We start from the raw sequence: 24,508 nt of genomic DNA, 5'->3' as shown, positions 1-24,508 counted from the left end.
CATTTTGGACTTCTTTTGAAATATTTTCTAATATTTAATTTTTTCAATATATAATATTTGATCTTCTTATCAACGGCTTCTTAGTATTTATCGTTATTTTAACATTCTCACATTCATTCGGATTTTATTGTGCAGCCGAAGAATTTAATAGCACCATGAAACGAACGTTCCAGAGCAGATAATTGCAATTAAATCGATATATAGACTATAAGTAGTAGCTTTAACCATTTATTTACCACGGAATAGAAAATGAAATCCACGGTAGAAAATTGCTCCAAGCATTTTCCACTGTTCGTTACGACGAACTAATAAATTTTGCTCAATAAATAAACTGACAATTTGGTCCTTTCAGTCCACGCCGATTCCACGATATTCCACTATACGTTTCAATGAACTAATAAATTGACAATTTAATCCTTTCAGTCCACGCTGATTCCACTATACGTCACAACAAGCCAATAAATTGTGTCCAATTCAGCCCATGTTTCTGCAAAAATGACAGAAAAAAAATTTCCAAAATAATCATAGTATACTGAATAAAATAAAATATCTTTAAGAATACTGTTTTCCTTGACTCCGTCGATTCCCTGTCGCTTAATCTTGAGAAAGATTCTGCCTTTGAACTGTACATTTCCATCCCCCCAAGTTAACCCAATGAGCTTGTAATTTCGATTCCAGCGAAACCGTAGTTCACGATACGTCGCGGCGGTCTGATGCATCGTCAACGAGAAATTCCATCCTTTTGAAGGGTTTTCATGATAGATTCGAACCGGTCGGTTCCCATCGCGGTGCACGAGGCTGGTTCCAGCGGTGGTTTCGCAGTTCAGCGACAGAAGAAGAGCCGACGGAATCGCGTTTTTTGATAGATCTGCAACAGCCGAAATAGCAAATTAGGGGATTCCAGGAGATCTGTCGTCTCTCTTCCGCCTGTTTCTTGCCTCCTTCTTACCCCTCGTTCCACCGCTTTGTCCTCATCCGCCCTGAAACGTCACGCGGATCCGCTTCTGCCGGCTCGTTTCAGCCCTTCCGACAAACTCAATCTCGTAATGATCTATTGTTCCGCGTGGTTATTACACCTGAACGACTGCCTCTCGCGTGTCCCAGCGATTTTGGTCGATTTGAAGAGTAGGTAAGGGGAAATACCATTCCCTTATGGGGAAGCGAGGAAGAAAGGTTGAAAAATGAGCAAATGTCGATTAAGAACTTTGGAAGGTTTTCACTTCGATTTTTACTTACTTCTAGCGAAATAGAAATTGGTCGTTGGTGTAAACTTTGTGTATTTTCGGTACTGGATACATTTATTGCGTAAAAGAAATAATTTGGGCCGATTAAGGTCTCTGGAAGGTTCTCAGTTTGATTTTCACTAAAATAGAAATTTTCGATCGATCAACTTCGTTTATGTAATTTTGGTATTGGGTACATTTATTGTTTAAAAAATCATTTGTTTTCGTTAAGATCTCTGGAAGGTTTTCCATTTGATTTTCAGTGGAATAGAAATTTGGGATTATGTATCTTTATTCTGCGAGGAAAGTAATTCCAAAGTATCTACGAGATGTACAATGTTTATCGGTATAATTTATTTGGTGCAATTTATTAATTTTCTCATACTTAAAAGTATCTAATCGTAGATTTCAAGGGTGTGCATTACAGCGAACAGGAGATTTATTGTAATAACAGCGGTGTGCTCGATATTTCATAATTGCTCCACCATCAGTTTCCTCTCTGTAATTACGAAGTCGATTATTTCTCCTACCATAAATTATTATTGACTATTAAAGCACGCTATTTACACCGTAAGTGTAACAACATCCGCGAAGATTGCACAACAGGTATGCAGCAACCGCTTGAAAGATCCGTATTTAACACAATGGCCGCATAAGTTGCATTTCAAGTTTAGTCCCCGCGGCACAATTATGACGCGTTCGTGAGTTGAATTTGTAATAATTCAAGCTGACAGATGCATCGTTACAGATACTCTCGTTCACGCACGTTAATAAAAACAGCTTCGGCCTTTTCATTCGCGAATTATACTTGACGGTATGGAATAAGAAGTCGCGTTTTAATTGTACGCTGTTTTACCTCAGGTTAAGATAATTGAAACGCTAATGAAACATCGTAGTCCTCGGTTTCTCCATTTCGAAGCATCGTTCATGTCGTTGAATTATTTGTCGACATATTGTGTTTGATCGTTTTTAAAGTTGTAGATTAAAACCGAAAAAGTCAGATTAAGTGTAAGCTTTGCTGTAAATAGAATTTATTTCGTTGTATCAGAAGAAGGGGTTAATTTTAAACATAATAGTTATTATAGTTCTCCTTTGATACGAGTTAAAACTATTCTTCGTTCGATTTACATAGATGATCGCTTTATTCTTGCCAAAGAAAAAAAATATTCAGCAATAAATAACCCTTCACTTCTCGAGATATTCGAATGAATTTGTCGCGCCTATATTTATTAAACGAAAACACCGTTTGCTCTTGTCGAACATTACAAATTATAGAGTGAAAAATCCAAAACGTTTAACAATTTCATAATTCTCAAAGTAGTAAATTAAAGCGAAAAAAGTGACGTTTAAAAATAACCCTTTGCCCCTCGAAATATTCAAATGAATTTTTCACGGCTGTATTTATTAAAAAAGAATTCTATTCTTACCACCCTTTCCACCATAACTTAGTATTCAGTAGCTATACTAACAAGACAATTGTCAAAAAATTCAGATTTAAGAGTAAGCTTTGAAAAGTAACCCTTCGCTCCTCAAGATATTCGATATCTTTATTGAACAGAAACACTATGTTCACCACCTTCCAACCACAACTGATTTCCCTACTTCAAGTATCCCAAAAAAAAAAAAAAATTCTCCACCGTCCACAAAAAACCACTCGCTACCATGCTCAGTTGCACAACGTAATCTCTAATAATTCACCCCCGGTAGAAAATCCACGGAACCCGCACCGACCGAATTGCAAGTTATTGCAACGTTCGTCGAACACGAACAATCGAACCTCGTACTCCGACGTCCTCCTCTTCGAATGTCCTTTGAAAAGGGAGCAAACTCCGAAAACCGTGCAACCCCACGTTTCAAGATCCACCGTCCACTCTGCCCTCTCGCTCGCCGTAACATTGTCCTACGAGTGCATGCACATCCCCCTAAAGGTTGACGCGCTAGGAAGCATATTTCAGACGTCTCGTCCTATTCAGGTCGAGGATCGCATGGGGGAGAGACGACCCCGTTTCGTAATATCACCGGCGAAATTTAATGCCCGACTATTAACAGCGGGGTGCGGCCAGAGTTGTATTGTTCGAGCGGCCACGTGCAGGATGACTGCTTCTGCGAGGAAAACGTTTGATCGTGGAGCAGCCCGGTGCTAGGATGCAAAGAGAGAAGATCGATCGTAAAAGAGGCCACGTACCGTGTCACACTTGTCAAGGGTTATTGGATTTGGCTGTCCTTCACGGACCTGCCGTGTTGCACGCGAGATTAGGCGCCAGCTACGACGACGATTCGCCACGGTCAAGTGTCACCCGGCCCTGACACACTGTTTGCTCGCGTCGCCTTTTCGCGCAGATCGCTGTTACGTTGGCTGTTAATCGCGTTTGCAATGCTCACAGGACCGCTGGGGAGCGATCGTCGCAAAGGGAACTTGAAAAATGGTGAACTTACTGCAAGGGGGGTTTGTTTTGATTAGGTTGTATGATTTTATTGGGGATGTTCTTCTTTTTTTTTGGGATATAGGGTTGCTAGGAGAGTGACATACCTCAAGAACCGTTAGAAATGACTGTAACAGTGAGGTATTTTTTATTTGAAAGAACATCGGTAAAATTGTAATTATAATTAGACTATTTAACGAGAACAGTGTCACTCGAAATAGGGTTGTTTTATTTTATTCTAAATAGCGAGTATTAAGAATATTTTACTAGAGATCCCTAAAATTTAAGGACTGTCAGCTGAATTGTAAAGAAACAATTTTTAGCTGTGTGTGATGAAAATTATCAATTTTAAGGAAAATAATTTTCTATTCGTTAGACACTTTTTAATTTCTCTGCTCTAATTTGTTTAATAAAAGTATTCAGAATATCGTGGTTGATTAAACGAGTAATCTGAAAGATTAAGTCCTCTAACACTTGTTTAACGAATGAAGGAAGTGTTTCAGAAACTATCCCGGACGAGATTGTTTTCATTTGAAAAAGATAGAACGTAGGATAGGTTTCGTAAATATGATCTCGTTACTTTTGAGATTCTATCAATGAGTTATGGGATTCGTGCAAGCTTGGATGCGTTAGAAATTGTTTAGAAACTAAACAATTTTATTATCCCCGAAATCTGCATGAGCTAGTATCCTAACAAACCCTGTTCGAAATTTCGACTAACCCAAACGTGCGACCAAAAATTCTCCCACTAATAAAACAACAAAAATTTCTGCTTAAACGATCGAACACAGATAGGAACATTTCATTCTAAAAGTCTCCATACTCACACCACCACTAAACCCCCCCAAAACTCCTCAAACACTTCCACAATCATCCAAACCTATCGGTCACCCCAATCCTCGTTGAAAAGAACCGAATCGTCGTTTCGCCCGAGATTTTCGTCTCCTCTCGAAGGCTCTGCTCAGCGCGGCAAATTAAGCTTCCCAAAACACCGCGAAACTGTTAATTAAGACTCATTATGCGCGCGGCCTGGCTGAGCCTGTCCGGGTTTGGGGTTGGAAGCGGCGAAAGGGTGGCGAACCGAGTTACCTACGGACACAGAGCCAAACGGACAGACAGACCGAGCAAGCAACAACGAAGAGCCAGAGAGAGAATAGAGAGAAGAAGAGGAAGAAGCAGCTAGAGGAGAGACAGAAAGGGAAGGCAGTAGCTGTGCCAAGGCAGTGCCAAGAGGAGAGGGAGAAGAGAGCAGGTCTGCGACGAGCAAGAGGAGGAGGTGTAGGAGGTGGCAGAAGAGGAGGAGGTGGAGGAAGAGGGGGATGGTTTAACCCGAGTAGGAACTTCTTAATACCGCGACAGCAGTCGGGTTCATTGTGGGATCAATACAGAGACGAGCAAGCGTAGGAGTGGCAACCGTCGCCTCATTGGACGTGCTGTTCCCGCAAGGTGATTGGCCGATGGTGGAACTACCAGGAGGCGTTACCTTTCCTGCTTGCCCCTCTGTCGGGGTGAACGAAAAGGGGGAGGCCAGGCCCTGACCCTCGTTGGGAAGGAGTGAACACGCGGCAAGTGAAAAAGACGGAGCGGCGCGGCACGACCAGTTGGAAAAAGACGGCCGACCGGTCTACGGTGAGGGTGACACGACGCCGGGGGGTTCAGTCTGTGTTCGCCCATCAGAGACACATCACCAGCCACGATACGGTCCGGTTGCGTCTCTCTCGCCGCGAGGGTAGCTCCTTGCGATTAGCTGTTCGACGATACTGCAAACCGATAACAGATATATACTGTACAAGCATCGGTTCAACCTTGAACTTGACAGTAGTGTGTCCGAGGACGTTTCGCAAGTTTCGTTCGTTCGTTCGATCAGTGTCTACGAAGTTGTCATTGGATAGATCAGTGGAGAACCAAGTTACCGGATGGTTTAGAAGACACCATTTGGACACACGCGCGCAATTGGATCAGTGCTCCCGGGGATCTTGAGAAGATACGTTAGGAGAACTTACTGTTGGTCGAAGAAGAAGTTTGAGCTAGATCGATTGAGAAGGTTGGACGAAGGAAACCGTGTGACATTGTGGACAACCGATAGCCGGAAGGAACGGAAGAAAAAGCGAGGTTGTCCTTCGTTCGTTGCTCGAGGAAAGGCGACACGTGGAAAAGACTGGTTGCAAAGCAAACCTTACATCTACCTCCCCATTCAGCTGTGTGTCGCGTTGTCAGTTTCATCACGGAAGCACGTCGAAATATACGACTCGGTGTCACGCGTGATTTCTAGTGAATTACCCGAACCGTCGTCGTTCCCCGAAACGGTGACCGTATAGTAAATTGTGTATCGAGGGAAGAAAAAAACAAGACATTCGCGAACGTTGTGTTTACATTCGTCGAAGCTGCTTCTGCTTATCAAAAAGAGTGTCGAACATCTCTGTTAACATGCTAGAAAAACAACTCTAACATTTCGTAGAATCGTTCCAATTCGCGGTACTCTACGACGACACGTTGACAACAGGAAGTGTGACTTTGGCCAGTTGACGGAGAAACCGCGTTACCGTGAAGATGCGCGGATCAGCCTGACACTTCGATACTGGTTCCACGTTTGATCGAAGGATCGTGCGACGACTAGCGCGAACCGATCGAGGAAAAAAAGGGGGCGGAAATCGAGGGTGAGCAGGGGAGAGAAGGAGAGTGGGCGAAGTGGAAACAAGAGATAGTGTACGAACGGGTGGTGCGACGTTCGGGTACGCAAGTCGGCAGGCCGGCTCTGGGGTGCCGGGCCCGGGCGGGGTGATGAGCTGTTCCGAGGTGATGTATCAATATTATCCTTACCTCTACCAGAGGCCACCGCCACCGCCGCACCCGACCCACCCTCATGCGGCCCCGCACACCCATCCCCACGCGAATCCGCATGCGGCCCACCACAGCCCGGCTAGGCCGGCACCTTTTCAATCCTTCTCCGCGGCCACGGCGACGCATCAGTACGACAGGGTGAGTGACATTTTTTCCCATTATTTATTCTGTGTTTTCTTTGGTATATTCGTCGTTCAAATGCTGTGTCTCGGAGGCGGACGAACGTAACACGGTGTTTTGTTATTAAAATTGAGTTGCGTGAAGTGTCACGTTGCGGGAGGCAATGTGGCGATTCTCAGTGAAAAATTGAATTGACAATTTTTGGTATGTTCGCCGTTTTAATGTTGTATCTCAGAGGCAGACGAACGTGACGCTGTGTTTTGTTGTTAAACTTAAGTTGTGCGGGGTGTCACGTGTGAAAAATTGAACTGGAAATGTGGAATATCATTTTCTCCTAGGAGGCTCTGTTTTTGAGAATATTGAATTTAGAGATTTGATGCAAACTGGTAATGGAATAGTGTAGACAGAAGATCTGATAAGATAAATCTGTAGTTAAATATAATTAACGATTCTCCAATTCAAAGAGCAAAGATCTGTACGCGTTACCACGAATGTCATTTTCAACGTTTCGTTCAGTAATGTACATTTCAATTAAGGAAATCGTTAATTATTGTATTACCGATACTACGACGTTGTTATCGTTTATTAATACAAGTACAGTGCCGAGAGATGGTTAAATGCTCGCGTGCAATTTTCTTGAAAATTAAACCTCTTATTAAAAAATTTTATTCTATATTTTCGATTCAATTTTTCATGTAGCATCATCTTTGCATTATTCAAGCAACAAGGAGCTATTTACGCGACGCAATAAATAAAGATTTAATCGTTCGATATTTTTGTTCAATTGTAAAATTAGAGTGCAGGACTAGTCTAGCTCTTAGGTATACAGAATGATGATCAGTGACCGACATTGAACTTTCCGTTTATGCCACGGTAAATGTCGAATCGATGGTATTTGCAAGACTACGCCTACGTTTGATAACAATAGAAAAGCTTAATAGACAAGATGCATCGACAATGAAATTAATATTTTAGAAATGATCACTTTAATAAAGCATGGCAATCTAGGTGACGTGAACGGATACTCAGTTAAGAAACGCTCGACAGTGAATCAGTCAATGATCAGTTTCTTTGCTGGTATTTTGGGAGGAATACAGTTCGACTGGAGGCAAAGTATGACAATTTGGGATATTTGTAACGTGAAATGTTTCGAGACAGTTTCAGAGGTGATTAAATTTCTGAAAAATGTAGGTGCATTAGGTTTTTAAGTGGACACTGTTAGAAGGTTTGGTTTTTAAATCGTGTGGAGAACTTATGAACGTTCGAGTTGTAGTTAGTTTTGGGTCGCGTGTTGAATGATTAATCTGTGATGATCTTTAGATTGATAGAACGAAATTTTAGAGTTTAAACTCGTAGAATCGTTGATGGAAATTTTGATTGGAATGTTTTCTTTCAATGGTAGTTAGGTTGAAACTTGCTTCGAATGAAAAGGAGAATTGCGTTATTGCAAGCGACGGTATTCTTCGTGACATGCTGCAAGAAACTCTCGTTATAGAAATAATGTTAAGTAGGTTAAGAATTCGTTGTCATTTGCGAAGAGTAGGAATTCTTTACACCTTGTGAAGGAAATATTCGTAGATCAGCAAAAATTTTCCAGATATTGTGTGATATTTACGAGTAAATTACGGACTCTATTTATGTCACTTTTAAATCGTTACTGTGACCTTAAATGCAAAGGGAAATGTTTTAGAAATTATTGCTGTAATTTTTTCATAAAAATTTAGAAATGTAAGAGTTAAGATTTTTCGAGGGAAGGAAACATTGACCGGTGTCGTTTGGAAAATCCGCACATTTTATAGTATGTCAGCAATGAAAACGCTGTTTATAACTCGTATTACAAAAACACAAATCGTTAGGTATTTAATTTCGTTAAATAACACTCGTCAACAAAATAAAAATAAAAGTTAATCGATAACATTACGTGATAATTTTTCTTGCTCGAAAAAATCTCTGTTACATGCAAAATCGTTTAATTCTGTGGTAATACATAGCCCTGAAATTTTATTCTATCAAAATTAACACTTACACGTAACCAACTGCTCTTCCGTTGCAATACCTGTACTCTAAATTCATTTAATCATTTCTCTAAATGTTTACAAAAAAAAAAGAGGCACTATTCAACCAAGTTTCCCACTGATACTAATTTCCCATTAACCCTCTGTGACCCGATTTTTCCTCGTTCGTGAAAAGAAAAATTAGAATTCATTAAAACTTTATAAACGAAAAAAATGGATACTCAACTTCCAATTCACATCGCGTTACAGAGGGTTAACCCCTTAACTATGCGTCTAAGCGTCAGCCATTTACTATTTTGGTAATCCTGTATCAGGTAACCGAAGCTAATCTGTCAGGTTAATTACATTTAGCAATCCTCAGCCTTGCAAATTGAAACGAGAGACAGAATTGCAACGAACTTTTCTTACCGATGTAACTATTTTTCTCGCACCTTCACCAGAATCTCTGACACGTTGTTGTAGGTTAAAGGGTTAATTCGCAATTTCACGGACTCTCCTCTTCACCTCCCAACGTCCAAAACTGCCTCCTCGTTCTCCATTATAATACTTCTCACGCAACAAAAGAACCTCTTTCCCCGTAATCGTTAACATGCTCACGAGAAAGCCATTGTCTCAACCGCGTAGAAGTTTCTCGAGGGAAAAAGAACGCTAGCCTGGAGAGCGCGCGCTCGATCAGTCTTTACTCGACAAACGACGTTTCCGTAGCGGGTTTACACGGTCGTCATGGTCGTCGCGATCGTCGGAAATTTAGACGTCAACGACTCGTCAGGATCCTGTTCTCGACACGTTATTCATAAGCGTAACGTGCTGTCATACAGGCCGTGTATCGCGCGGCTTGTCTCCTCTTCAGATTACAAGCTTCGCCGAGCGTTTGAACCGCGCGCGCGGCCCACCTCTAAAAAGGACCACGACAGCCACCGGTGCTGACTGACTCGTCGCTCTCCTCCAACGTCTGATTTCGAATTCGTTTGCTTCCATAACAGCGGACCGAGATACGGGGTTGCGTAATACTCCTGCGGACGTTTGCTTCCATCCTTCGTGATTTTTGTTTCCTCGTCGCGGTGTATTCTTTTTTCGGATGAGTCGCGCGGAATTTAGGTTCGCCGAATATGTGTCGTCTCTTTTTTGTTTTTTTCTTTGTTTTGGGTACAGTGTACGATTTTTCGAACGGTGATTGTTGACTTTTTTTTTTTTTGCAGACTATGCGTTCGTTTTTGGTTAAGAGACATGAAGTTTTATCCTTCTGGCAATGTCTTTGTTGTTTTTGGGGGTTTGAGGATGTCGAGGTTTTGTTTGTTAGGCGATTGGTGTTATTTTGCGGAGAAAATAGGAAGTTTAGTGTGTATGTAGTTTTTGATTGGGAGGTTTAGGTTTTTATTGTGTCGGAATTTTTATTTTGTCGATTGTGGGATGTTGCAGAAAATGTGTTATTTTTGCGCGATTTGATTTTTTCAGGGATTTGAATTGTGAATACAATTAAGTACAAAATTTATTATACAAGAATTAAGGGGTTTAATATACTTTCTTAACATCACCGACACTAAAGCAGCAAATTGTTTTATTTCAAACATTTTGTACAGTTTTTATTGTTGCAGTATAAGTAACAAGTGACTCGCTTCAATATTTCATTTTGGACAAATTGTACAAAAGGCTATATTAATTTTCATTACTGCAATATTCCACAAAATAATAATACTTAATACACTGATTTCCTGTTTTGAATAATTAAACTCTGAAACGAATCCCAATTTTTCTATCAATCGTACTCAACCTAAATCGTACAAACACTTCAGTAACCACATAAACCAATTACCGATTAATTCCCCCATAAAAAATCCAAAGTGTGAAGTATTAGCGGGCAGTGAAAAAAAAAAAAGAGCATAGAAACTGTTCAACTTAATTGCCACATATTTCACGAATAGATTGAATTCCGTACTAGTTGATCGCGGTATAACGTCTAACGCTGAGATCGTAGATCCCTCGTTGTGGCCGATATCGCGGGCGATCTAGGATATCGCGAGCGTTGAAATCTCGTTGGACAGGTCCCGCCACGGATTATGACACCCCGCGGAGTATTTGTTCCGATATTTTAAGCGCCCTAAGCGGTGCACACGCGTCGTACCGGTACTGGATTCGAATTAGCGGAGTTTGTTTCGAAACTGGAGGAACTAGTTTGTCCCCTTCGTGCAAGTGGCTCGAACCAACAGGTAATCATGGGGTGGTCAGGTGATGCGAAACTTTCCTTGAAAAAAGTTTCTCCGGAGCGACGTTAGAGAGATCGAAAGCGAGCTCTTGATCGTTTGACAGTAACCTGCTCGTTCTAGATCATTTTCTTTCCTTTTTCTAAGTCATACCTGGCGAAAAATTCAGGATTTCTTTTGCTTGGAGTTTTATTCGTGGATTGTTGGAAATTTCGTTGCTAAGAAAATTTTCGAAATTATTAATTTAGTAATAAAATTTGGCGATCGATTGAAATAACAGTTTGGAATTTAGTTGTCATTTTTGGAAATTTCTATTTTCAAGTGTAATCGTGAAAGTTTGTTATGCTTAATTTAAACGGAGGTGCGGAAACTTGAATTCGTTGCAATTGTAAAATTCTAATGATTATTAAAGAATGTTATTGAAAGATTTTTTGCTTATTCGTTTTATTTTGTGGAGTGTATTCTTAATGCGTGCATTATGGTGAAGCGTGCTCTGATTTTGTAGCACAGTTTAGGTAGCATTTGCATATTTGCATAGGAAAATTAATTGTTGTTATTCAGGTGCAGAAATATCGCGAAAATGGGAGTAAACAATCTCGTGTGCAACAAAGACTCTTTATAATTTATTTCAAGCTGTTACCAAGAAATTCAAGCATTTACTTTTGGCAAACGGTTCTAAACCGTGATTATGAATTTCTGCGAACCTTGAATTATTCTCTGCATACTTCACATTCACCACTGCGTTGTACTTTAATAGAAATGCCATTGTGACGTGCTTGGCCAACGTTGAACGATCCACGTGTCGCCACTATTATTTGTGAACCAGTGTTACAAATGTTACAAACGAAAATTTGTAACAAATGAATTTATAAATTAAGCCACCTACGCGTTCGATCAATCATTTAAATGGCTACTCCGCGTGGTGCTTGAAACTGTTTCGATTCACTTCCACTTGGGATGAAATATTTTTTACACGGATTTACGTTACATTTTTCATGTGCTACATCAGCATTTTTCTACAATTTCAATATTTTAAGAGTTAAAAGAAATGATTTGAAATTAATAACTTCATCCTTCAATTCTAATTCAAGATTCTGCAATTATTCATAAAAATATTTTTTACGTGGATTTACATTAAATTTTTCACATACTACATCAGTATTTTTCTACAATTTCAACTTTTCAAACGCTAAAAAAGAAATAAAATTTTTCACATACTACATTAGTATTTTTCTACAATTTCAACTTTTCAAACGCTAAAAAAGAAACGATTCGAAATTTATAAATTTCCTCTTCAATTCGAATTCAAGATTCTATGATTATTAAGGTAAAGTAGCTAAAAATATTTTTTACACAAATTCACATTAACTTTTTCACATACTACATTAGTATTTTTCTACAATTTCAACTTTTCAAACGCTGAAAAAGAAACGATTCGAAATTCACAAATTTACCCTTCAATTCGAATTCAAGGTTCTGCAATTATCAACGTAAGGTAACTAATTAATTAAACGACCATCTCGGAAGATTTTTAAGGGCTGTCCGAAGACAGAAGTTTCGAGGCAGAGTAGAATTTAGAAACGTCTTCGGCTACGAGAGACTTGAACTTGTTCTCTCATCGGTCGACGACCGGCAAAAGGCTGTTCCATTACAATAACATGTTTGTAAACAATCCGCGAGAGCTCCCGAGGTGTTTTACTTTACCCAAAGTCCACGAATTCCCGCTTTCGGCCTCGCGTCCTGAAATAGTTCGCCAGACAAGGGACCGAACGAGAGTTCCTACGGGTTTCATTCCGGGGATCCTCTCCTGCATCATTTTAATATGTCTGCTGGGAGGTCAGCCGTTGCTTCTTGCCCTCCCATGAACTCATCCGTACACCATGGGGTGTCGAATACCGTTTTTCTCGTTACTTGGATTCATTCTTTCCGCTTGGAGCCTTCCTTGTCGCGTTTTTCCTTTCCGCGTTCTGTGACTTTCTTTTGCCTCGCCTTCCTCTTCTTCATTCTCCTCCGTCGAAGAAATCATTTCTCGCATTCCGTGAAAAACGCTCAGGTATTCTCCGGGGGATCATTTTTAATATCTCGCCGGGGTTTCTGTGAATTTCGAACGTATTCTAATTGCAGATAATTGTCAAGTATGATTCTAGCCTTTCAATACTTGAGGAGAATGAATATTTTATTGCGACAGTTAATTGAGAGTTTCTATTCTTTCGTGAGGTGGAAAATTTCCACCCTTTTCTCTGTATTTCCTCGGAATTTTACACACGTAACTCGTATACGTTTTCTCTTTAAAAAGAAGGACGAACAGAGTGGTAAGATCGCAAGTTAAGAATTTTTAAGAATAAAGCTTCGAATTTTTTCCACATTAAAAAGAAGGAAGAAGAGGGTGGATCGTTTCCTCTTTATCTTCGCAGAATTTCGCGGACGCAACTTACATATTTATTTCCCTTCAAAAAGAAAAGGGACGAATAGAACGAAAGCTTGCAAAAGTGAAGAATTCTTAGACACAGGCTCCTCAAATTCCTCCCAAATTGAATTTTCAATCGGTCAAAAAAGCGAGAAGAAAAAGGGGAAAAGGTTGGATCGTTCGGTTAGGCGAGCTCGCGGCAAAGCATCTTCCATCAAATAACATCCCTCCCGCGAGTTGGGCGCGAAAGAAAAAACGAAGCGATGCTTGGATCGAGGAATTTCCTTCGAATCCACCGGCAATGGGTCTTCCGAATCATTCCACTCATTGTTTGCCCAAATACGCCGCGCGTAACGTCTCAATGAGACGCGATTGCCATTTCATCGGGCACGCTCGCAATTTGTTCGCGGATATCTGTCTCTCCACGCTGACAATAAAAAATCCCCTCGATGAATTTCTTGTGTCGAGACCGTAAAACCGTCTGATAATATCTGTCAATTTTTTTCACCTCTTCAACGCGAACGATTGCCGCTAAAAAAAAAAGAAAAACGCGTGTGAAATATTTTCGTCAAAATCGAATTTTGTGGGTTCGATGTGTTCCCTTGTAAGTTAAACTTGGAATTTCTGGGGAACTTTCTTTCCTCTGTTTTTATTACCGCGGTATAAAATCAGTGATCGATGTCACAATAGCACAAGGTGATTCTGAATTTTATGGGAACAGCTTGGAAATGCCACGACAATTTTGTAAAAATGTACTATAATAGGCCACTGACATAAAACTGTTATGATTTTATTGCTGCGTATTTTTGAGGTTTAAAGAATTTCAGTGTAATTTCATATATTATGCTTTTGTACAAAAATTTTATTCAGACAATTATTTCGTCGATAATTTTATTATATTTACCCGTTGACTGCCACTTTTGAGGGCCTTAAATGTTTAGAATAATTCAAATAAAACGAGTGTCGTCGACTAAAAATTTCGAAAATCGTAGCTAACTAGACATTATTTTGAATGAAAAAAAAAAAAAAAAAAATAATAAAGCATAATACAATACTATGCTTAGAATAATGAAAAAATTTTCAGTCAGCGTGTTAACACGATTAGGAGCCTAAATTACTCGATATCGCCAGTATTCGCGAAAACCTCTTCACTTTCAATCAGACACCGAATGATTCACCGATGCCGCCTGCACAACAGAAAGAGAACGGTTAACGAGAGCGCTATCAACGTTGATAAGAGGCGATCGTGCCTTATCGAGCAACGCTCGGCAAACCGATATCGCGCACTGTCGATAAATAATAAGTAACGGGCATTACTTAGGTCGACATTGAGAGGAATGTCGGGACGACGATGAGCTATCACGCTGCTTACCTACTTAAACTGTTTATCATGCGGTAAATTATACGAGCCGAGAATATGCTAATGAGAGGACCGGAGATCTAACTGCATCTAAACGACGTAGATCGCTGATACGGTGAGGACTAGTGAAGAGAAATTTCTGAACGCGCCGCCGGGATACGACAGTAGTTGGACGTCCTCCAGAAAGAAGGCGCACCGCGTCCCGACGACCGAGAGCACAAATCACTTTCGGTGCAGCGTGGCGCGCGTGAGAAAACACCCTCGGTGGACCGGCACTTTTAACGCTGCTATTATGCGTCTGCGATCAACCTGACGCGTCCTTTCCATCGCGGCGCGTTTTAATGCTTACGGAACAACGGAGGGTTGTGTACGGTGCTGTTGGGAACGGAGGGAAAGTGACGGCGCCGATTTGGCGACGAAATTTCTTTTTTCTTTTTGTTTCATCTTGTCTCGATTGCTGGGAGAATTGGTCGTTTGTGTGGATGTTTGAATTGGTTGGGATGAGTGTTTGATATCGGTGATGGAGCTAGATGTGTACTTTAGCCTTCAGAAGGTGGAAACTTGTGGTTAGGTGTGTTTGTTTTTAACATTTGGGCTGTTAGTTAGTGGTGATTATGGTTTGTGGAGCTGTTCTGAGGAATCTAGAAACATCCCAGACTGGAGACAAATTGTGTTTTAGTGTATTATCTTGCAGTACTGAATGAATTTTACAGGTGAATTTTTGATATTTTAACAGTTTGCATTTGAAGGCCTTTTTGTTATGGAGAAGTAGCAAATAAAGTTGATGAATTTTTTTTTAAATTGAGAGAGAAGTGAACCGTACGTATATTAAGGAATATCGCTATTTTATTTGAAAATTTCAGTTCGTCAGAGGTTGGTTCTTTCGAATTGTTTCACTGCACAGAGCTGTAACATACGCTGAAGAATTTATGGAGGCCTGTAGACCTACTGTCCTGGAAAATATCAGCTTGAAAAGTAAAAAATATCAGCTTTCGACATGGATCAAAAATTACTTTCCGAACGAACCTACTTGCCCCATAAAATTGTCCCGTAAACGAAAATTGTCTCCGTTCTAACTCGTGAAAGAATTCAATCACACCGTAAGAAATTGGCGGAAAAAGTGGTGGTTGGTATCGAATCGTTTCACGAAAGCCACGTTGCGATAATCGAACGCCGCGGTGAATCAAAAGCGAGGCAACATTGTTTGGTTGGAGTAAGGATCGCGCGGCGGAAGCACCGTTAGCCCAAGAGGAGCCGAAAAACGCGTCTTCACCGCGCTGCGTTTGGTCGCGTTCTCGACGATCGTCAGATAACGGAGGGGAAAGAGCGTTAAAGCTCGCAATCGCGCGCGGCGCAAGGTCGATCTTGATGCTCGGACAGGTTTCTCGCGAGGGAGCGAGCGCGCGGTCTGTTGCGGGGCTGGTGCGATCTTTGAGGCAACTTTTCTTCCCGAAAGTCCCTCGTTTTCGCTTGAGGGAAGTTGAGCACGCGGCGGATGGGCCGCCAGCGACACGAGTTTACTTTTATTTAAACGTTCCTTCCTTCCTTTTATTTAGGGCCTGACCCAAGGGCGCTCATTTTGTTCCTTTGCCGGCGCTGACCGGTGTCCACCGGCTCTGAATTAATAGCCTCGCGTTTTTCGCCGTGCTGTGGCTAATATACGCGCACGTTTCTCCCTCTTTACCCTCTATCTCTCTCCCTCTATCCTCTGTCTGTTTCTCCGTCTGGTCCTGCTGCTCCTTCCTCGTTTTTCTCTTCCTTCCTGCCGCGGCCACCTTCCATCGTGTGTATGTACGGACTCTATACGCCCCGACGGTTACACCAGCGCGTTAAAAATGCCCGAGCCGTTTTCTCACGCCGCTACGAAGCTTGCATACGTGCTTTATTGCTCCGCGGCTACAGACGATCCCTCTTTCCGAGATCTAGCGTCGCTGGATCCGTTTTTACCAATTTCCCGGTTTCTTTAAGGATTTTCGCCGATATTTCCAATTTGTGTCATTTCTTTGCTGCTTCTTTCTGAGATCTGTGATCTAGCGCCGCTGGATCCGTTTTTACCGATTTTCCGGTTTCTCTAAGGATTTTCTGCGATACTTGGGTAATTCTTTGCTTCTTTCTGAGATCTGTGATCTAACGTCCTTGGGTCCATTTTTACCGAATTTCTGGTCTCTTGAGAAATTCTGACGATCCTTGGGATTTTCAACGATTTCTTGTGATCGTTTAGTCTTAGAATTTGTGTACCTCTTTGGGATGAAACTTTGAAATATGACGATGTTTCAGGGTTACATCGGTTACAGTATCAGTATAATTGATTTATTTATTTGCATACGAAAGTAAGTCACTAAAACGTTGTATCTACCAATCTCTCATTTTTCCGGATATTTCAAAGTATTTGGAGCTCCACGTATTTTTCACTTTGTATGCAAAGTTAGAATGTCCTATGCGTTTTGCAGAACTCTGAAAACAGTGTAATTTATATGTCCCAACTGTTTCACCAGTTTCTTCCTCATGTTTCTCAGATGTTCAGACATGTTAGGATAATTATTACAATAACTACCATTACTTAAAATAGCTCGTTAGTGGTCCATAACGTTGTACATTGGAATCGACGACAAAAATGAAAACACGTCGATAGAATGATACAAACGAGAACGAAAACGGAGAGAATGTTATCTTTGAATTTTTTCACTTATCACGCGAGAGAAAAAGAATCGGTTACACGATTGGAATTCGGCAATATTCGCAATCCATTTTAAAATTTTACACGGTAAAGTTCAAGAGATACGCGAGATACACGTTGAAACGTACTTGTGGTTGTAATTGAAGAAAGTTTCCCTTCTAACAAGCAATCGAAAGGCCGGTAATTACGTGTCGTTGGTAAATTTAGTGCGACGATGCGAGATCTGAGAATCGACTAAAACGGCTCGATTATTTTTACGAGCTTGACGCAACTAACCAACTACGAAAAATCATGCAACGCGATCGTATAAGTTGGCAATAAAAATTCAATAAAATTTGACGTTTAGATAAAAGCCCTTGTAACCAGTAGACGCTTTAAACCTTCCTTTTATTATTACCGCTGTTATCAACTTACTCGTTTCACTAGTTTTTTAAACTTATTCTTATATAACCCTCAACAGCGAAGTAGCTATTAAAATAATTCACTTTTTGCAACGGAAAATTTCGGTTTCCTCGTCTCGTTATTGACATGTACAATTTTAACCCTTTCTTCGGTGCTGTCGGCCTCTATAGGCGCTTCGAAAATTTCACCTTAACTTAATATTTAATTTTCATCTTAATTTAACAAAGCAAATTTTAAAATATCGGAATAAAAAATGTTGGAGTTGTTTAATAAACTTAATAATTATATTCTGTTCGTATAAAATTTTTGTGCTCAAAAGAAGATACAAATCTAGGGCATGTTCTTTTGTGGAAGAGAAATAATATTTTGAACTCTTTTTCTCTGTTACTCTAATTCAAAGTATTAAAAAAGTACTCCGGCGTTTTCCACTTTGTGACATACTCTCGAAGCACTGTAAAATAATTCAGCTTGACAGTACTTTAATCACTTTAATACCATCAAAAATTAACCCTTTGCCTTGTAACGACAAAGTCGTAAAAAAAGTGTAAAAAATTTTATTCATTTATAAAATTGAAGATTACCAAACATTAATAATGTACAATGCACCAGCTTTGCGTACACAGTATTAAAACATTAGATTTCCAATGCTCATATGCATAGCCAGTAAAAAAAATCATCAAATTTCCCATACTTCGATCTTCCAGTACTCCGACAAACTCCACCTTAGGCTCAAAACCTTACTAAAATCACTCGGTTCCACGCTTACAAATTCTCCCGTTCCCCATTAAAACGCGACACCGCGCGAACCTTCAATTTCCCTCCGTTTTATGTCTAATCTCCATCGGTTTGCCCTGTCCGGCGATAATTTAATCGCAACAGCGCGGTTAATCGGCGTTATTAATCCAGCGCGAGGCTCGCGGAGTGAATCAGTAGCGACACGAGGATTAAAATCCATTTACAGCCACGTTATTTTTCACGTCTGTCCGCCTGGCGGTTTTAAACGGCCGCGAAAGAAATACGACGGACGGAAGCCCGTCGATAGATCATCGTCGCGACGCCGGACCTCCGCGTTATTCGATCTTAATCATTTTTATCGCGTTACGGGACTCCCGCGCGTTTCCAGTACCGGAAAGGCGGGGCGGGAGGGTGGCGGAGGTGGTCCGGTCAGGTGGTTGGCCGTTTAACGCTTCGCCGTTTGTTATCTTGCGATCGCCAGCGACGAGAACGCTAAATGCCGATAGCAGCGGGGCTCCTGTGGCTCGCTCGCGACGCCAAACACCGGGATTCGCATGTAAAACAACCGATTCGACCGCAATATCCGCTCGGACGGATCGTTAATTCTTCGCGTCCACGTTGACCGCGTGAAGCGTGGCCGAACAAAGAACACTCGAAAAGGGCTTGATTTAATATTTGCCGGAGGTCCCGGCTTAATGACACCGTATTCTCGCGTTTAGGCTATCTTAACGATTCGTCAGGGGAGTTTGTTGCAATGGGCTGTCCGGGTCGATGGAAAAGATCGTTTAGGTGGACTTTTATTATTTCATTCATACACTTTTGCAAGCGGAAATTTAAATTCCCCGATTTTGTCATTGATATGCGTGTTCTTAAACGATTGTACGTCGTTGATGTAGAATTTTTGGGCGCGACAGAAGGTAGAAGTTTAATAATAAGGCGTGTTCGTTTGTGGAAGAGAAATGGTAATACTTTTGGATGCTGGACTTATAGAAATTGTGGTATTAATGAATTTTACCATCTTTCTATGTTACTTCAATTCTCCTGTTATAGTTTAAAAAGTGTTCCCATGTAGAGAAATATAGGAATGCAGTTTGTGGAGAAGGAAAATAGATTGTACTTGACATTGTCAATTTTATTGGTCGAAATAATAAAGATTCCCAATATGATACCAACTGATATATTCCATTTTTATAAAAATTAGTGTCTTTCAATTCGATGATTGACCTAATGTAAATTCCTATAGAAAGTGTTCTAATTTCACAATTTCATTATTGCACAACATTGCCCTCTAATAAACAAAAAGTTCTTGCATGCCCGTTACCGTTATCAAGTGATCCAATCACAGCAATTAATTCCTCCTTGCCCCATCGAACTGGCAGACAGCGGGCAACCCTCCGGACAATTCCTCTCGTAAACAAACCTCGATCCAACTGCTGAAATTACTAACAGCAGCTCGTAAAAACTTCTATCCTCTTTGTCAATTGCATCGTTCTAATTATACCCCCGTTCGTTAATCGTGCGGCTACAAAAAAAAGGGGAAACACGATGTTTGGTGAATTTTCAAAGTAGACCGCGATAAACGAGGACGGTTCGAAGCAGATACGCGTTCTCTACCAAAGAAACAGAGTCCTCGTAACGAGAGTGCTAATGAAGGATAGCTAAGTTCTTGTCGAGTTGGAAGCGAAGCGGCCTGCACCTGTCTTCTCCCTTTGTACACAGGGTCTCGCGTCGCGATCAGAAGACCGGCCCCCCGAACCACAGAGCCTCTCCTCTTCTCCATTTCTTGTTGACTAATTTCTTACTGACCCTTCCACACGCTGGAATTTATACACGAAACACCCACGTGAAACGCCAATAAACGCTCGGGAGATGTTCGAAGGCTATCCCTCTCCGGTGAATTGGCCAACTTGGAAGTGTCCTCTTTATGACTTTATTGCGCCAACCGTCTCCGACCAGATTTTTATATGAACTCGTGGTCCTCGTTAGGAATGCTAGCCGAGGATTGAATCGTCCGGATTCGGGAAGGTTTTATTCGGATAGATTACACGTTCGTTTGTATTTCCCTTCGTTTTGCACTTTTGCTGACGAGAAAGGTGTGATTGATCAAATTAAACGGGTTTTCAGTATTCGATTCGTTTCATGTTTTCAAATTAATTATAATCGAAGTAGGGAAATTTTGATTGTTGAGTAAAATACAGAATTGATAGAAAATTTTTATATGATATGACATTCATTTTTCTGTCGCACAGGCTTTTGAGAATTTATCAAGTTTTGTGGGTTGCTCGGTATTGCATTCGTTTGGCAGTCTAACATTAATTTAATTAGAGTAGTAGTAGGATTATCACAAAGTAAGGAAGTTGTTGTTGTTGAATACAAAACAGAATGGCTAGAGAATTTTAATGTGATATAACTTTCATTTTTCTGTCACATAGGCAATTAAGAATTTATAAATTGTTACGAACTAAAATTAATTAGAGCAGCAGTAGGATTATAATGAGGTGAGGAATAAATCTTTACGAATTGCTTAGTTTTTCATTAAGTTGGCGGTCTAAAATTAATTATAATTAGAGTAGCAGTAATGTTACAACGATGCAAGGAAATTTTGATCAGCGACAGTGAAAGTGCTTGTCTAGAACTTCAATTTTTCTCCTGCTAGTTTCAACAGTAACAACTATGAAAAGAAACTTATTCAAGCAAGTGTTCTTCTCTGAAAATAAAAAAAAAGAAGAAGATATCGTTCGTATTAATGCATATGGAGGAAAACAGGATTCGACATTAATCTCAGTCACCCTAAACAAATATAAGGAGTTGTGTGGCTCGAAGATCATCGTACCATTACTTCCGTCTCCGGTCTACGTTCATTAATCATTGAAAGACCGAACGAGACCTAAGTGTATTTTTAGAAAAATTCCCCTTTCGTACGAAAATTACAAGGAGCAATCGTTGCGTTTAAACGCCAGCCAGTAGCGATATCATTTTCTATATAATTAGACAACTCTAAACTGCCTTAGGTATGCCTACACGTAAGATCGACTATGCCTCTGATAATTAACGGATGACAGTTAATTGCTGGCAGAACTGGTGGTGTAGGATCGTCGCAAGATGGTAGCCAGCTGATTAGAATTTATCGAAGAGAAGAACCGTAAAGATGTATCTCCCTGGGAGATCTGCTCGCTTCTGATGACTCAAATTTCGGGGAACTTGGCGATAAAAATAACATTCCTATTCTGTTCGTTTGATTTCAACACGTTCAAGTCTATCAATTAACGAGTGTGGCCGGTCGTTGTATAGCAATGTTATTCATCGGCGAGAGAAATGAGAAGAAAAAGAAAAGTTGCACGGAAAATTTCGACTGTGACAAAGGTACCACCTGTCGGTAAGATCGAGAGATCGGTGTAAATTTCAATTCTTGAATATCTACATATTTCGCCTGTAACGTGAAGAGCAAAAAATGAAACGTGTCAAAATATTTACATCTGCTCAGAAAAGAGCTGTCTCCAAATCGAGTTTTCGTTCGAACCAGTCCGACAGTAGAATGAATTTAAATTACAGGCAATTTGGGTACATCAATTAACAATACAACAACCAAACATTAGACTTACCGAACAATTCTACATAGACCTCCAGTAATATCCCAGAATTTTTTCAGATTTTTTCAAAGCCTAGAACAGTAAAAAAATTAGACTTGAAGACAACCCAATTAGTCTACTTTGCGTCAAATGTCCAATTATCGTCGAGCTATATTACAACAAAATCGTCGATAAATACCACCGAATCAGTCCAATCCGTACGTCTCTATCTGATCCGCCAGAGATCAGCAGCCTTAAATCTCTTATCGAGGCAGCACGCGATCTTCATTTCGTGTAGAATACCGAGAGCCGGGTATCGTTTAAAAGCAAAGTCGTGCGAGCATAATCGCAAACTATCGGAGGTAGCAATGGTTGTTCGGCCGGTAAAGAACACACCGGGGTCCAGCTACCAGTGAAGAAGCTGGTGGTTCACGTCAGAGAGCGAGCGTGTGCACCGAGGCCGGATGATCGGGAACCAGCGAGTGGAGAGTGGGGCCGTAAAAGCGCATTTTTCTCGGGTATCTGGCCGATTAATGAACCGATGTCGTCGCGAGGACCACCCCGAAGGGAACGCGTACGGTACGTGCAGTCCTCGCGATAGACTCGAGCTCGAGGAGCACTGGTCCGGACTATAATACCTAAACTATAAGCAGCTCCCGTCCGTCCTTCTATAGCAGCGGGTCTCAAACGAACCGCGCCTTTACCTGACCAAGTTTTACGATCGTCGCGTCGAGGTGGCGATGTGTCCTCCCGTTATCGTCCAGGCGGGATCTGCCTGGGCTAAAGCAGCCTTTTGCCACGGACCTTTTTATTATTTCTCTTTTCTACCGCGCGTCCTCTTGTTGCTCCCGTTGTCCTCTTCTCGCTTCTTCTTCTTCTCAGCACGACCGAAAGCGGTCGAACTCCTCTCGACCTCTGTGGGAAAGAGACGGCTGGTTGGGACCGTCGGTTTCCCCTCTGTTCACCGCGATAGGCGACGACCTCGTTTGCCAATTTCATCTCGCTTCCACGGCCCGCTAGAGAACAATCGACCAGATATTCCTCGATCCAGGTCAACCTTGTCTAGCGATCTGCTCTCGATCCTTGATTTTTCCGACCCCTGGGTGTGTGTAGGTTGTACTGTGGGGTGTTTGTGCGAATGGAGGTGGTTGCTTGAGGATATAGTGGCGGGATGTTGATTGATTTGTTAAAGGGATTGGTGTTTAGTGATCGTGAGACGTATCGACGTGTTTGGATTTGTGTGTATTAAACTTGGAGGAAATTTGGGGGTTTTTGAATGGTAGACTTTTTTATTTTTCGTTCGTGAAATGTTGGCGGGGTACCAACTGAGAAGTATTATTATGTTTGGATTATATATATTATATATTTATTTACTTTTTCTTTATGGAATATTGGGAGGTATTGATAGTGATTAAATAATAGTAAATAAAAGTAAATATTCGAATAATTGCTGTGTGTGTGTGTGTGTTATCAGTAAAGAAAACGCATGCGTTTTATCGAGAACTCGCCGATTCTCGTTCGTTCTACCTTGTGGCTTCTTGATCGTCGGATAAATCGCTGCGTTGAACGGATGAATACGCGTGGAGAACACACGTACTTTAATGTACCGCTGAGTTTCAGTTTTATTTATAACGCCGTTTCTTTTGCCGTTTCTCGTGGCGTTCCCTTTCCATCTTCTCTTGTCTTTTTTATGAAAAAAACCCGGAGGGACAATCACGTGGCGTGGCCGAGGTCGCGCGGCTCTGCAACACGAAAACCAACTTCGTTTTCTTCTTCAGCTTCTTCGTTTGATTCTTAATGAAGCTGTTGAAGACTTCGTGTCACAGGAGAATTTTTATAGAATCGCAACTGCCCTTTGACAATTTTTAACTGTACGAAAATCCCGAGGAAAAGAATTTCTTATTTAGGCAAAACGTGACGTAAGTTTCGATTAACGATCGTCAAGACTCTAATAAAGATTCCGATAGATAAACACGCGTCTGTTATCAACGATTACTGTCAATTTCTGTCGATTTCTCAATTACTCAGCATCACTTGCTACCTAATTATCTTCTTTAATTATTGTGGTACGGGAAAATTTGGGGAGAACAGTAAATAAAATGGAAGAACATTCTTTTTCTACTTTTCCAAAATCACCTATGTTTCTTTACACGAATGCACATACTTTTTTTCTAACATGCACCATAATACGACCTTAAAATTGTTAATCCAATGTGAAACTTTCCTTCATTTTTGCCATTTCTTCCATAAAAAAAAATTTCCTTCCCCCTTATTCACCCTTTGCGACCATTGAAATTACGTATAACAATGTTCTCGCACCGCCACAGCTAGAAAATATAATTTAAATGGCCTGATCAATTTTTCTCTCGTACCAAAACAGGTAACCCGAAAAATCCCCCGAAAAATTGTTCCACTTGATCCACGAAACACGAAGAACAACATCGGTAGGAACGGACGGTTTCGATTTCAGTCTGTCTCGCTTCATTGAGACCGCTGTCGTTGAGTAACACGTATCTGGTGACTTTTACCATTCTC

At 40.9% G+C, this 24,508-nt stretch overlaps 1 protein-coding gene across 1 annotated transcript in view; it reads left to right on the top strand.

Annotated features, from left to right (window-relative positions):
* Nucleotides 1–6,278: 6,278 nt before the first annotated feature.
* Nucleotides 6,279–24,508, top strand: part of LOC108573396 (protein vestigial) — a 126,124-nt gene continuing 107,894 nt past the window's right edge. The window contains exon 1 of the mRNA XM_017935838.1: nucleotides 6,279–6,625. Coding sequence (XP_017791327.1) covers nucleotides 6,428–6,625 — 198 coding nt within the window. The 5' untranslated portion in view covers nucleotides 6,279–6,427. The remainder of the gene's footprint in view (nucleotides 6,626–24,508) is intronic.

This window comes from Habropoda laboriosa, unplaced genomic scaffold (genome assembly GCF_001263275.1).
Source record: "Habropoda laboriosa isolate 0110345459 unplaced genomic scaffold, ASM126327v1 scaffold92, whole genome shotgun sequence".
Taxonomy (NCBI): domain Eukaryota; kingdom Metazoa; phylum Arthropoda; class Insecta; order Hymenoptera; family Apidae; genus Habropoda; species Habropoda laboriosa.
The sequence above is the reverse complement of the archived record's forward strand: the minus strand, read 5'-3'. Positions and strand labels throughout refer to the sequence as shown.